The 13248-nt window shown below is 44.3% G+C and overlaps 1 protein-coding gene across 1 annotated transcript; it reads right to left on the bottom strand.

Annotated features, from left to right (window-relative positions):
• Window positions 1–513: 513 nt before the first annotated feature.
• LOC128355076 (tetraspanin-18-like) lies at window positions 514–12668 on the bottom strand. The gene is made up of 7 exons (XM_053315258.1): window positions 12594–12668; window positions 9504–9698; window positions 5883–5957; window positions 2656–2754; window positions 2361–2537; window positions 1226–1309; window positions 514–561 (listed from the first exon to the last, which is right to left on the bottom strand). The coding sequence occupies exons 1-7, from the start codon at window positions 12654–12656 to the stop codon at window positions 514–516; spliced, it is 741 nt and encodes a 246-aa protein (XP_053171233.1). The 5' UTR covers window positions 12657–12668.
• Between the last annotated feature and the right edge of the window lie 580 nt (window positions 12669–13248).

Here is a 13248-nt window from a genome sequence, read left to right as displayed (position 1 = left end):
GTCGCCGCTCCCTGAACTGTTTTGTGCAGAACTGAACCGACTCTTCATGATCCTGAAAAATCAAAAATCATCACGACCGGCCGAGGTTTTCAAAAAATTCATGCTTTAAACTGTGTGTTGTGTTTTCTGTCTTTAAGTCCTCGGACCCAAAGAAGCACCGGTGTTCATCTTTTTACTCGTGAGAGAGAAAACAGTGCTGACAGTGCAGAAACCTCAGCTTCAGGTCACAGATGATGACTTCCTGTGTGTGTCTATTGTGTCCAAAGCAGTACCTCAACCCCCCCCCCCCCCACACACACTCCTCCTCCCCCTCCCCTTCCTCCTCATCCTCATCTTCCTCCTGCTTCTGCTCTGCTGTGAAGTACAAAATGATGTCACAAAACCAATGAGACACATATAAACGATCACTGTACAAATACGTTTCATATTTTACAGTTTTGTTCTTCCTTCTTTTGGAACCTTCGCGGCGGCGGCGGCGGCTGCTGCTGATGAAGCGTCTGAGCGCGGCGGTTTTTACTGGATGCCTCTGAATAAACACATCGCGAACACCATGGCGAAGAGCTGCGGAGACACAACGAGACATGCAGAGGTCAGAGAGATGAGAAAAGGGGTCGAGCTTCTTGTTTTTAAGCAGAGAAGAAGAAGAAAAGGTGTTCAGGTATGATTAAACCAGGTAGAAAAAACACTTCTCATCTTCCAGAGACTTCATGGGAAACTAATGTTTTTCCAGTAGGGGGCGATGTTGCTGAAGGTTCTGGGACAACCACTTACCTTCCCAGCTGAGCCAGCTACTTCCTGTTTAACGTGACTGAGGATAAAACGATGTAATCATGCTGCTCTTCTGGACTTTTGAAGTGTCATCGGATCAAATGGATCAAATTCTGATAGTAAAACGAGTCATTTTGTGAAGCGGGAACACTCAGAATGTATGTGGTAAAAAAAGAAGCTGGTTATAATTTCATGGAGCCGAAGGTGACGTCATTAAAAGTCTTGTTTTGTCCAATCAATAATCCAAAATCTAAAGAAACATAAAATCTTCAAATTCTCAAATATGAGAAAACGTTTTTGTTGGCACAAAGATTGATCCTTCACCGGTGAAAGTCTCCTCATCCTCCTTATTATATTACACACTTACTGTCCCAAACGTAGATTTTGAATGAAGTAATAATAATCTAAAGAGTACTTCATAATAATAATAATAATAATGAATTAAAGGAGTTCGTACTTCAATTGTCAATACCACGATGGCCATGGCTCCTGCTGTGTAGATGTACGTCTCAAAGTAGTCGACCATCGCAGAGTAACAGCCCTACATGAAGAAGAAATCACAGCTCTGATCACAGCTCACAAACACACATAAACAATAATAATAATAATAATAATAATAATAATAATGATAATAATAATATCTTTGAAAAACAGAAAACTGCACTGAGGTGTTTTCACTGTTTTAATCTGTATTTAAAGGCCTTTTGGAAGAAGTACAACAATCTTCACTTTAATTAAAAGATTGAATATTACAACACAATCATAGTCCACAAAAAGTGCTGAAAGTGCAGAAAGGGGCATTCCACCAACTTCACATATCAAGATTCGTTAATAAGACGAAACAGCTCTTAAAAAGTCTTCTGAAGCTCGGCAGAGATTTGTCACATGAGAAAATAACCCTGTGTGTAGTTTTGTATCGATGTAATCTATGTAAATAGATTATTTATTACAGTAATATATATCTATATTATAAGTTATTATGGCATGTTTTTACTGGTTTGGCCCACTTGAGATCAAATTTGGCTGTATGTGGCCCAAAACAATCACCAAATATATGAAATTAGGCTTCAAAGTTGTGTAAAAATCAGCCTCTTTCTCTGCTCCCAAACGCTGAAGCCCCGCCCCCTACCAAGTGTCACCTGTCAATCAAAGTCACCACCTCTACCAGAAACATGGACGCTACGTCTGAGAGCTTTCTGCTGCTAACTCAGTGGCTAGCTCGGTGGCTAACTCAGCTGCTAGCTCTGCGGCTAACTCAGCTAACTGGCTAACTGTAGACTGTAGTAGTAGTAGTGTGTGCTGAATGTATTTCTACCTCTACAGCAGCAGGGGCGGGTTTATGCTAATCACTAAATCCTGAACACAGAAATCTTGAAACAGTTTGTGAAGCCTAGCTCCACAATTCAAATATAAATGGTTGAAATGCTTTTTACACCTTTTTTAGAAATACATTTATGACCTATTTAATGTGTTTATAGGAAAATGTCTGAATTCACTTTACACAGATCTTTAAGTCCAGTAAAGGCTCTTTCAGGCGTGTATAGATACAAAGTGACATGAAGTGCTCTCCTGTCTGTGTTTTCTTTACTGACCTTGTTGTGTCGAAAGGCCACGCTGCCGCTCACACACTGCTCCACGCTGACATGCTCCAGGTCTCCAGGGTAACTGTTCCTCTGGCAACACGCCTCGGGGACGATCTTATTGGGGTTGAGGAGCCTGAAGAGACTCTCCTCGAAGTCCTCGGGTCCAGTCACGCCGCAGCAATCGAACTGTACAAAGACAGACACACGAGACGGCAGAGAGAGAGAGAGAACAGGATGTTTGTAAGAGCTGGTGGAGATAAATAAAAAAGAAGAAGAAAGTAAGGTTGATGAATTGATGCTTCACCGTGGTCATGATGGCGTTCCACGTAGATGTGAAGACGTCCGTGTTGTTGTGGCCTTGGTAGTGACGTTTCAGCTCTCTGGTGAAATACTCTCTGGTTAACTGAGCAGAGACACAGACACAGTTCAGGATTCAGACGTCTGACTAAAGACAGTTAAAAACAAACTGATACCTCAATATAAACTCTTTTTATTGCTCTAAAATCAACGGATAAGATGTCAAATATCCACAGCTAGCTTCACCTCCACTCACATATGGCTCAGTGACAAATAAGGGTAAGAAAGATGAGCAATTCAAAGATATCTTAAAAAATAGTTTTAAAAGCAGCTTCAGGTTTGTTAAAATGTACATTTAGTATTAGTTGTTGGATTTGAAATGACATTTGCACCATTTTTTAACCAAAAGTAAGACTGAATGCTCCTGAAAATGTCAAATGGTGTAACCACAAAAGAATGATACATATTAAATATTTTATCCACCTACAGTGTATTTAAGTGGACTTATACTAATAATTACTAAATAATTGTGATATATATATAAATATATATGAAGGAAGGAAGGAGGAAGAAAGAAGGGAGGGAAGGGAGGAAGGAGGGAGGGAAGGAAGGAAAGAGAGAAGGAGGGAGGGAGGGAAGGAAGGAAGGAAAGAGAAGGAGGAAGGGAGGAAAGGAAGGAAGGAAGGAAGGAGGGAGGGAGGGAGGAAGGAAAGAGAGAAGGATGGAGGGAGGGAAGGAAGGAAAGAGAAGGAGGGAGGGAGGGAAGGAAGGAAGGAAGGAGGGAGGAAGGAAAGAAGGACAGAAGGAAGGGAGGAAGGAAAGGAAAGACAGAAGGATGGAGGGTGGGAAGGAAGGAAAGAGAAGGAGGGAGGGAGGAAAGGAAGGAAGGAAGGGAGGAAGAAGGCAAAAAAGGAAGGAAGGAGGGAAGGGAGGAAGGAGGGAGAGAAGGAAGGAAAGAGAGAAGGAGGGTGTGAGGAAATGAAGAAAGGAAGGAAGGAGGGAGGGAGGGAGGAAAGAAGGACAGACGGAAGGAAGGAAGGAAAGGAAAGACAGAAGGATGGAGAGTGGGAAGGAAGGAAAGAGAAGGAAGGAGGGAGGGAGGGAGGAAAGAAGGACAGAAGGAAGGGAGGAAGGAAGAAGGGAAGCAAGGGAGGGACGGAAGGAAAGAGAGAAGGAGGGAAGGAAGGGTGGGAAGGAAGGAAAGAGAGAAGGAGGGAGGGAGGGAAGGAAGGAAGGTAGGAAGGAAGGAAGGAAGAAGGAAAAGAAGGAGAGAGGGAGGGAGGGAGGAAAGAAGGCCAGAAAGAAGGGAGGAAGGAAGGAAGGAAGGAAGGAAGGAAGGGAGGAAAGAAGGACAGAAGGAAGGGAGGAAGTAAAGGAAGGAAGAAGGGAAGGAAGGAAGGGGGGAAGGAAGGAAGGAAAGAGAGAAGGAGGGAGGAAGGAAGGAAAGGAAAGAAGGAAGGAAGGAGGGAAGGAAAGAAGGAAGGAAGGAAGGAATAGTCAAAACAGTAGTTGTAGTTTTCTCATTTACATATTTTTATGTTGGCGATGACATCATCATCATCATCAGACACATAACGAGCACCAATGAGTGAATGAAATCAGCTGTGAGATCTGCCGTGACGACATTTGAAATGAGCGATGCCACAAAGCATCAAGCAGCATAAATATTAATTATTAATCATTTAAAAGCTAAAAGTTAAATTATTAAATTCAAGTCATTTCTCTCTTCGTCCTCTCCAAATGTCTCCGTGATCGTACTGACCTCATCTAATGCTAATCTCTTCTGAAGACCTTTTTAAATCCTGCTTTCCTCCCTCCTTACTTCCTCCCTCTTTTCCTCCTTCCTTCCTTCCTTCCTCCTTCTTTACTCCTTTCCCTCCTCCCGTCCTTCCTTCCTTCCTCCTTCTTTACTCCTTTCCCTCCTCCCTTCCTTCCTCCCTCCCTCCTTCCTCCCTTCCCTCCCTCCTTCCTCCTTCCTCCCTTCCTTCCTTCCCTCCCTCCTCCCTCCTTTCCTTTACTTCTCCCCTCCTCCCTTCCTTCCCTACTTCCTTCCCTCCCTCATTCCTCCCTTCCTTCCTTCTTCTTCCTTCCTCCTTTCCTCCCTCCCTCCTTACTCATTTCCTTCCTTCCCTCCTTCCTTCCTCCCTCCTTACTCCTTTCCTTCCCTCCTTCCTTCCTCCTTTCCTCCCTCCCTCCCTCCTCTTTTCCTTCCCTCCTTCCTTCCTCCTCCTTACTCATTTCCTTCCCTCCTTTCCTCCTTCTGTCCTCCCTCCTTACTCCTTTCCTTCCCTCCTTCCTTCCTCCCTCCTCACTCCCTTCCTTCCCTGACTGTTTTGTTGTTTTTCTATTTTATTTCTTCTTCCCTACATTGCTTTTATTCATTTATTTGTATGCTTTTTATTGTTTTAATTTGTCTTTGGTTCTGTAAAGCATCTTTGAGTTTAGTTAGTTAATTATTATTCTGTATTTAATTATAATTTATTGTACTGAGTTCCCTTCTGTTAAAATCTATTAATCTGTACTCCTGACTACCTTCTTGTAAAATGACTTAAACTGATGTGGAAACAGGAGCTCTGTGGCTGCACTTGAATATAAAAACCTTCTCTCTGGCCATTTATAGTAAAGAATTAACAACTAATAAAGGTGCTGCGTCCTTGTAATGAAAGGAAGCGGCTTTCAGTCTCAGCTGAGCGTCGGGCAGACTGATGAACTCTGTCCTTCACTAACAAAGCAGTTCGATCCAGATCCAGAGAAATACTCACATGCTCCTGAAGAGGAACTAAACTCTTCTGAAATACTCCTTTCCTCCCTCCTTTCTTCCTCCCTCTTTTCCTCCTTTCCTGCCTTCCTTCCTCCCTCCCTCCTTACTCGTTTCCTTCCCTCCTTCCTCCCTCCCTTCTTACTCCCTTCCTTCCTTCCTCCTTTCCTCCCTCCCTACCTCCTTACTCGTTTCCTTCCCTCCTTCCTCCCTCCCTTCTTACTCCCTTCCTTCCTTCCTCCTTTCCTCCCTCCCTACCTCCTTACTCGTTTCCTTCCTTCCTCCCTCCTTACTCATTTCCTTCTCTCCTTTCCTCCTCCCTCCCTCCTCCCTTCCTTCCCTCCTTCCTTCCTCCTCCTTCCTCCCTTCCCTCCCTCCACCCCTTCCTCCCTTCTTCCTTCCTCCCTCCACCCCTTCCTCCCTTCTTCCTTCCTCCCTCCTTCCGACAAAGCGGATCGATCCAGAGAAATACTCACGTGCTCCCTGAAGAGGAACGCCAGGATGGCAGCTGCCAGCTCAGCCAGGAAGATGAAGAGGATGAGCATGAAGAACTGAAGATGAAGACAAAGTGGCAGTGTTAGAGAGGAGAGATCATGATGAAGGATAACTGCCATCTACACAGTTACATACTCCACATACTCCACCTACTCCACCCTCGATGAACAATGATGTATTTTCACAGTTTCTTTAGTTTAGTATTTAAAAGGAAAGGAGGGAGGGAAGAAGGGAGGAAAGAAGGAGGGAGGGAGGAAGAAAGGAAAAGCTGAAGGAAGCTGTGGTTAATGTCTAGTTTACTTGATGAGAACTATGTAAAGATCATGGTTTGGGTTAAAATGAAGGAAGGAAAGACGGAGGAAGAAGGAAGGTAGGAGGGATGGAGAAAGGAAGGGAGGAAGGAAGGACAGGAAAAGAGGAAGGGAGGAAGGAAGGAAGAAGGAGGGAGGGAGGGAGGAGGGGAGGAAAGAGAGAGGAAGGAACGAAAGAGAGAAGGAGGGAGGAAAGAAGGAAGGTAGAAGGGAGGAAAGGAGGGAGGGAGAAGAAAGGACAGGAGGAAGGAAGGAGGAAGAAGGAAGGAAAGGAGGGAGGGAGGGAGGAAGAAGGAAGGTAGGAGGGAGGGAGAAATGAAAAGAGGAAGGAAGGAAAAGAACGGCAGAGGAAAGGAAGGAGGGAAGGACAGAGGAAAGGAAGGATGGAAGGAAAGAAGGAGGGAGGGAGGAAGAAAGGAAAAGCAGAAGGAAGCTGTGGTTAATGTCTAGTTTACTTGATTGGAACTATGTAAAGATCATGGTTTGGGTTAAAATGAAGGAAGGAAAGACGGAGGAAGGAAAAGAGGAAGGAAAGAAGGAAGAAGGAAGGAAAGAAGGAGGGAGGGAGGGAGGATAGAAGGAAGGGAGTAAAGAGAGAGGAAGGAACGAAAGAGAGAAGGAGGGAGGAAGGAAGGAAAGGAGGAAGGAGGGAGGAAGGAAAGAAGGAAAGAGGAAAGGAAGGATGGAAGGAAAGAAGGAGGGAGGGAGGAAGAAAGGAAAAGGGGAAGGAAGCTGTGGTTAATGTCTAGTTTACTTGATTAGAACTATGAAAAGATCATGGTTTGGGTTAAAATGAAGGAAGGAAAGATGGGCAGAGGAAAAGAGGAAGGACGGAAAGAAGGACAAAGGAAAGGAGGGAAAGAAGGAGGGAGGGAGGACAGAAGGAAGGGAGGAGGGAGGGAGGAAGGAACGAAAGAGAGGAGGGAGGAAGGAAGGAAAGGAGGAAGGAAGGTAGGAGGGAGGGAGGGAGGACGGAAGAAAGGAAAGGAGGGAGGGAAGAAGGACAGAGGAAAGGAAAGAAGGAGGGAGGGAGGAAGAAAGGAAAAGCTGAAAGAAGCTGTGGTTAATGTCTAGTTTACTTGATTGGAACTATGTAAAGATCATGGTTTGGGTTTAAAATGAAGGGAGGAAAGACGGAGGAAGGAAAAGAGGAAGGACGGAAAGAAGGACAAAGGAAAGGAGGGAAAGAAGGAAGGGAGGAGGGAGGGAGGAAGGAAGAAAGGAAATGAGGGAGGGAAGAAGGACAGAGGAAAGGAAGGATGGGAGGAAAGGAAAAGAAGGAGGGGAGGAAAGTAAAGAAGGAGGGAGGGAGGAAGAAAGGAAAAGCTGAAGGAAGCTGTGGTTAAGGAAGAAGGACGGTAGGAGGGAGGGAGTTAGGAAAAGAGGAAGGGGGGAAGGAAGGACAGAGGAAAGGAAGGGAGGAAGGAAGGAAGAAGGGAAGGAAAGAAGGAGGAAGGGAGGACAGAAGGAAGGGAGGAAAGAGAAAGGAAGGAACAAAAGAGAGAAGGAGGGAGGAAGGAAGGAAGGGAGGACAGAAGAAAGGGAGGAAAGAGAGAGGAAGGAACGAAAGAGAGAAAGAGGGAGGGAGGAAGGAGGGAGGGAGGGGGAAGGGAGGACAGAAGGAAGAGAGGAAAGAGAGAAGGAGGGAGGAAGGAAGGAAGGGAGGACAGAAGAAAGGGAGGAAAGAGAGAGGAAGGAACGAAAGAGGGAAAGAGGGAGGGAGGAAGGAGGGAGGGAGGGGGAAGGGAGGACAGAAGGAAGGGAGGAAAGAGAGAGAGAAGGAGGGAGGAAGGAAGGGACATAAACTGTCTCAACAAATACTTTATTATGACTCCAGATAACACACTGATCATAATAGTAATGAGGAGAGCTATTACAGTTAACTCCACTAGATGGCGGACTTGTATTGTCTAACCCTCAAACAGTGTTTCCTGTTGAGCTGAGGTGGAAGTCTCTGTAATCATTCCTCCTGTTCATACTGACTATTAAAATATCTCCTTCATAATGTGCTTTCAATGTAAAGTGATGGAGGACTAAATCCACACAGTCATTTAACCTTCCTGTCGTCCTCCCGGGTCAAATTGACCCCGTCTCTTTTGACTGTTCCTTCTTTCCTTCCTTCCTTCTTCCCACTTTTTTAAAATTTTCCTCCCTTCTTCCCCTCCTCCCTCCCTTCTTTCATTGCTCCCTCCTCCTCCTCCTCCCTTCCTTCCTTCCTTCCTCCTTTCCTTCTCTCCTAAATTCCTTCCTCTTTTGTCCATACTCCCTTCCTCCCCTCCTTCCTTCCTCCCTCCTTACTCCTTTCCGTCCATACTCCCTTCCTCCCCTCCTTCCTTCCTCCCTCCTTACTCCTTTCCGTCCTTCCTCTTTTCCTTCTCTTCTTTCCTTCCTTCCTTACTCCCTTCCTTCCTCCTTTCCTCCCTCCCTCCTTACTTGTTTCGTGCCCTCCTTCCTTCCTTCCTTCTCTCCTTTCCTTCCTTCCATCATCCTTTATTTCCTCCTCTTGTTTTTAAGACAAGACCTGAAAAACTCCTTTAAGGTCAACTCAGAGAAACTTTCCTCCTTCAGCACATGAAACACTAATTTGTGACCAGAACCACATTGTGACTCATCTAACTCTCGTTTCTTTCCCTCTCCTTTTATCTCTTTAACCCTCCTGTTGTCCTCAGGTCAAGGAAGGACAGAAGGAAGGACAGGAGGAAGGAAGGAAATGAGTAAGGAGGAAATAAGGAAGGATGGAGGGAAGGAAGGAAAGTGGTAAGGACGAAAACAGGAAGGAATTTAGAAGAGAAGGAAGGAAGGAAGGAAAGGAGTAAGGATGAAAAGAGGAAGGAAGCAAGGAAGGAAGGATGGAAGGAGGGGGGAGCAAAGAAATAGGGAAGGAGGGGAAGAAGGAAGGAAAAAATAAAGAAAGAGGGAAGAAGGAAGGAAGGAAGGAAAGTAGTAATGACGAAAAGAGGAAGAAAGAAAGGAGAGAAGGAAGGGAGGAAGGAAAGGAAGAAGGAAGGAAGGAAGGAAAGGAGTAATGACGAAAAGAGGAAGAAAGAAAGGAGAGAAGGAAGGGAGGAAGGAAAGGAAGAAGGAATTTAGGAGAGAAGGAAGGGAGGAAGGAAAGGAAGAAGGAAGGAAGGAAGGAAGGAAAGGAGTAAGGACGAAAAGAGAAAGAAAGAAAGGAAGGAAAGGAGGGAGGGAGAGAGAAAGGAGGGAAGCAAGGAAGGAAGGATGGAAGGAGGAGGGAGCAAAGAAAGAGGGGAGGAAGGGAAGAAGGAAGGAAAACCGCGGCGGACTCACAAAGAGCAGCAGACACTTGTTCTCTCGTATGGCTCCGCAGCAGCCCAGGAAGCCCAGCAGGAACAGCATGCCCCCCATGGCCAGGATGACGTAGACCCCCGTGAACAGCAGCGGGTTGGCCGCCACGATCTCCCTGAAGCCCATCGGGTCCAGCAGCACCCAGATACCCACACCCAGCAGGAAGGAGCCACCCAGCTGGGAGACACGAGGGTTAAAGAGACAGTTAGAACAATGTCATGTGATCAACTGATATTTAACCCTCCTTCTTTCCTTCCTTCCCTTTTCTTTAATTTTTCCTTTGTTCTTCCCCTCCTTCCCTCTTTCTTTGCTCCCTCCTCCTTCCATACTTCCTTCCTCCCTCCCTCCTTACTCCTTTCCTTCCTTCCTTGCTCCCTCCTTACTCGTTTCCTTCCCTCCTTCCTTCATCTTTTCCTTCTCTCCTTTCCTTCCTTCCTTCCTTCCTTCCTCCCTCTTTTCCTTCCTCTTTACTCCTTTCCCTCCTTCCTTCCTCCCTCTATTCCTCATTTCCTTCCTTCCTTCCTCTTTACTCCTTTCCCTCTTTCCTTCCTTCCTCCCTCCCTCCTTACTCCTTTCCTTTCTTCCTTACTTCCATGCTCCTTTCCTCCCTCCTTACTCCTTTCCTTCCTTCCTTCCTTCCATCCTTCTTTCCTCCCTCCTTACTCCTTTCCTTCCTTCCTTCCTTCCATCCTCCTTTCCTCCCTCTTTACTCCTTTCCTTCCCTCCTTCCTTCCTCCCTACTCCTTTCCTTCCTTCCTTCTTTCCTCTTTACTCCTTTCCCTCCTTCCTTCTTTCCTTTCTCCCTCCCTCCTTACTCCTTTCCTTCCTTCGTCCCTCCTTACTCCTTTCCTTCCTTCCATCCTCCTTTCCTCCCTCCTTCGTTCCCCTCTTCCTGTCCTTCCTTGACCTGAGGACAACAGGAGGGTTTAATAATAAGAGCTCAGAGAGAGAGCTAAGAGAGAGAGAGCTCAGAGAGAGAGAGAGAGAGAGAGAGAGAGAGAGAGAGAGAGAGAGAGAGAGAGAGAGAGAGAGAGAGAGAGAGTAAACTTTCACTCAGTGCTGAAACGTGTTTAACACATCGTCATACTCTGCTGAGTCATGTCGTTGGCAGAACATGAGAGGACAACACTTGGGAATAATATTTTAATCAGGTTCAAGCTGCTGATTTTATTTATTTTTCTAACTCTCATCGACAGAGCCAAACCAACGATGAACTGATCTACCTTTGATACAGTAGACTACTCAGATTAATGACATAAAATAAAGAAATATTAAAATAAAGTGGGTAAAACCAGAAATGTGATGAAGGTGGAAAACAATCAGGAAATAAGAACAGAATAAAAAAGATAGTCCAAATAGTAACACAGGCTCTAAAACGTAAAATATAAAAGACTAATGAATGAATAAATAAAAGTTAAATTGAAAGCCAGATTAAAAAGGTAGGTTTTAAGTTTGCTTTTAAACATATCTACACTCTCTGCTGCCCTCAGGTCTTCTGAACAGCTGCTCCAGAGACGAGGACCAGAGTCATAAAACCACGCCTCTCATTGTTTTCTTGTTTTCTTTACTATATAAAAGCACTTTGTGTTACATTACTATATATGAAAAGTGCTATATATAAAGTAGAGCTCTGAGATCTACTGATTCAGGTCAGATAGTTGAGCCCAGAGTTCAAACTAAACATGATGAAGCAGCTTTTACACAACTGGATCAAACTACCAGCAGAACTGAAATCATTTTTAAATCTAGGTTAAAAACATTTCTCTTCTCCTGAGCTTATGATTGAGCTCTTTTAAAGCACTTTACATTTTAATCTTTCATTTACACTCTATGTCCATTTAATGATTTTAAAGCAAATCATTATTTTATGCTGCAATCTTATATTTAATGCTCTATTCTAGCATTTTATTTCTCTCTTTCTATTGTTCTGTACTTTGTTTTTATTATGGGGGGGGGGTAGGGTTAGGGTTGGGGGTTAATTGTATGTTTTAAGTTTCTCAAATTACATGTTTGTCTGTTTCATGTAAAGCACATTGAGTTGCCATTGTGTATGAAATGCGCTATATAAATAAAACTGCCTTGCCTTGCCTTGCCTATACAAATAAAGTTTAATTGATTGATTGATTGATTGATTGATTGATGTATCTTTACGCTGAAGATCTCTGAGAAATTCACAATGAAGCACAAAGTCAAGAGGTTGTAATATGTAGCACAACAAGCTAGTAAAGCTTTAAACATAATGGCGCTTTTCCACTAGACAGTTCCAGCACTACTCGGCTCGGCTCGACTCGACTCGGTTCCAGGAACGACCTAAGGTACCTACTCAACGTGGGCGGGGTCGTCATAGCAACGCTGCGTTAAACTGCCGTGACTTTGTTTTATACGCGACACAAACACATAAACAATGGAGGACATGGAGGCGATGGTGTACTTGGTGCTGTATGAGACTTCCTGTCACACACAAAGCAAAGAGAAGAGAAACCGAATCGCTGTAACGCTGCTGCCGGTATTTAAAAATGGCGGGTTTGATTCTTGTGTGGGACGGCTCATGACTCTTCCAGCGACAACTCTTCTGACCAATCAGTGGCCGGCAGTCTGTGACATCACATTTAGTGTTGGCTCGGCTCGCTTGGAACCTCAGTAGAGCAGGTACTAAAAACAGTAGCAGGTACCAGGTACTATCCCTAGTGGAGACGCAAAAAAAACGAGTCGAGTCGAGCTGGAACTGTGTAGTGGAAAAGCTCCATAACAGTGTTTCTGCACATGCTCAGAACTACTCTCTGGAGAATGAAAATCACTGTTATTAGTCTTTGGAGCCGTTTCTAAATAAACTCACATGACCAAACTCTCCATAATTAAGGAACATGACATGTGACGTGACGTGTTCCTTCATTACGGAGAGTTTGTGACGTGTTTTTGTTAATAGTTTTTGGACAACAACGGAGGAATAGGATATAGTAGTTCAGTAGCTAAGTTCATTGTTGCCTTGGCTCTGCACAGGAGGAACAACCAAAGAAGAAGAAGAAGAAGAAGAAGAGGAAGAGGAAGAGGAAGAGGAAGAGGAGAACTCACAAAGATGAAGAAGTTGAAGATGAACATCAGGTACTTCATACAGCTGAGGCAGTCCCCCTCCATGGCTGAAACCTCCCCCTGCCCCTGTAGAGAGAGAGAGAGAGAGACACACACACACACACACACACACACACACACACACACACACACACACACCCGTCAGTACTAAACACACAAGTCAAAAACAATGGAAAAACATAACATGCAGTACAAAGAGCTGAAACAGTTCGTCGATGATCAATTTAAAGCTCAACTGTAAATTAATTGGCAATTATTTTGAAAGTCAATGAATCATTTGAGTCACTTTTAAAATTAAAAATGTTGCAGTTTGTATTTAAACTTCGTTGTAAATTAAATATCTGTATTAATATTAAACAGAACAAACCATTTAAATGTCTAAGTTTGATTTGTGGACATTTTGAGGATCATTTTTGACAGTTTTCCAACATACCAGCTGGCATTTTTGGCACAATGGGTGTTTAATTATTATTTATTACATACATTTTGTTTTATTAGTATAATTTTGGGGGTATTTTAGTAATTATTTTAGTCCCCCCCCCCCCCCCCCTTTGTAATTACAGGCGTGTTTTATGTTATGTTAGGCTGTCTTGACTGTAGATGTAGCTGCTGCAACCAATAAAGTATCTATCTATGA

This window comes from Scomber japonicus, chromosome 1 (assembly GCF_027409825.1).
Source record: "Scomber japonicus isolate fScoJap1 chromosome 1, fScoJap1.pri, whole genome shotgun sequence".
Taxonomy (NCBI): domain Eukaryota; kingdom Metazoa; phylum Chordata; class Actinopteri; order Scombriformes; family Scombridae; genus Scomber; species Scomber japonicus.
The sequence above is the reverse complement of the archived record's forward strand: the minus strand, read 5'-3'. Positions and strand labels throughout refer to the sequence as shown.

What these genes read in the sequence shown, in the direction of transcription:
- LOC128355076 (XM_053315258.1), bottom strand. Translation starts at nt 12,656, where the DNA reads ATGGAGGGGGACTGCCTCAGCTGTATGAAGTACCTGATGTTCATCTTC. An exon ending in GGAACGCCATCATGACCACG is followed by an intron (nt 2,538 to 2,655) that starts GTGAAGCATCAA and finishes GTCTTTGTACAG; the next exon opens with TTCGATTGCTGCGGCGTGAC. An exon ending in TCGTGGTATTGACAATTGAA is followed by an intron (nt 562 to 1,225) that starts GTACGAACTCCT and finishes GTGTCTCCGCAG; the next exon opens with CTCTTCGCCATGGTGTTCGC.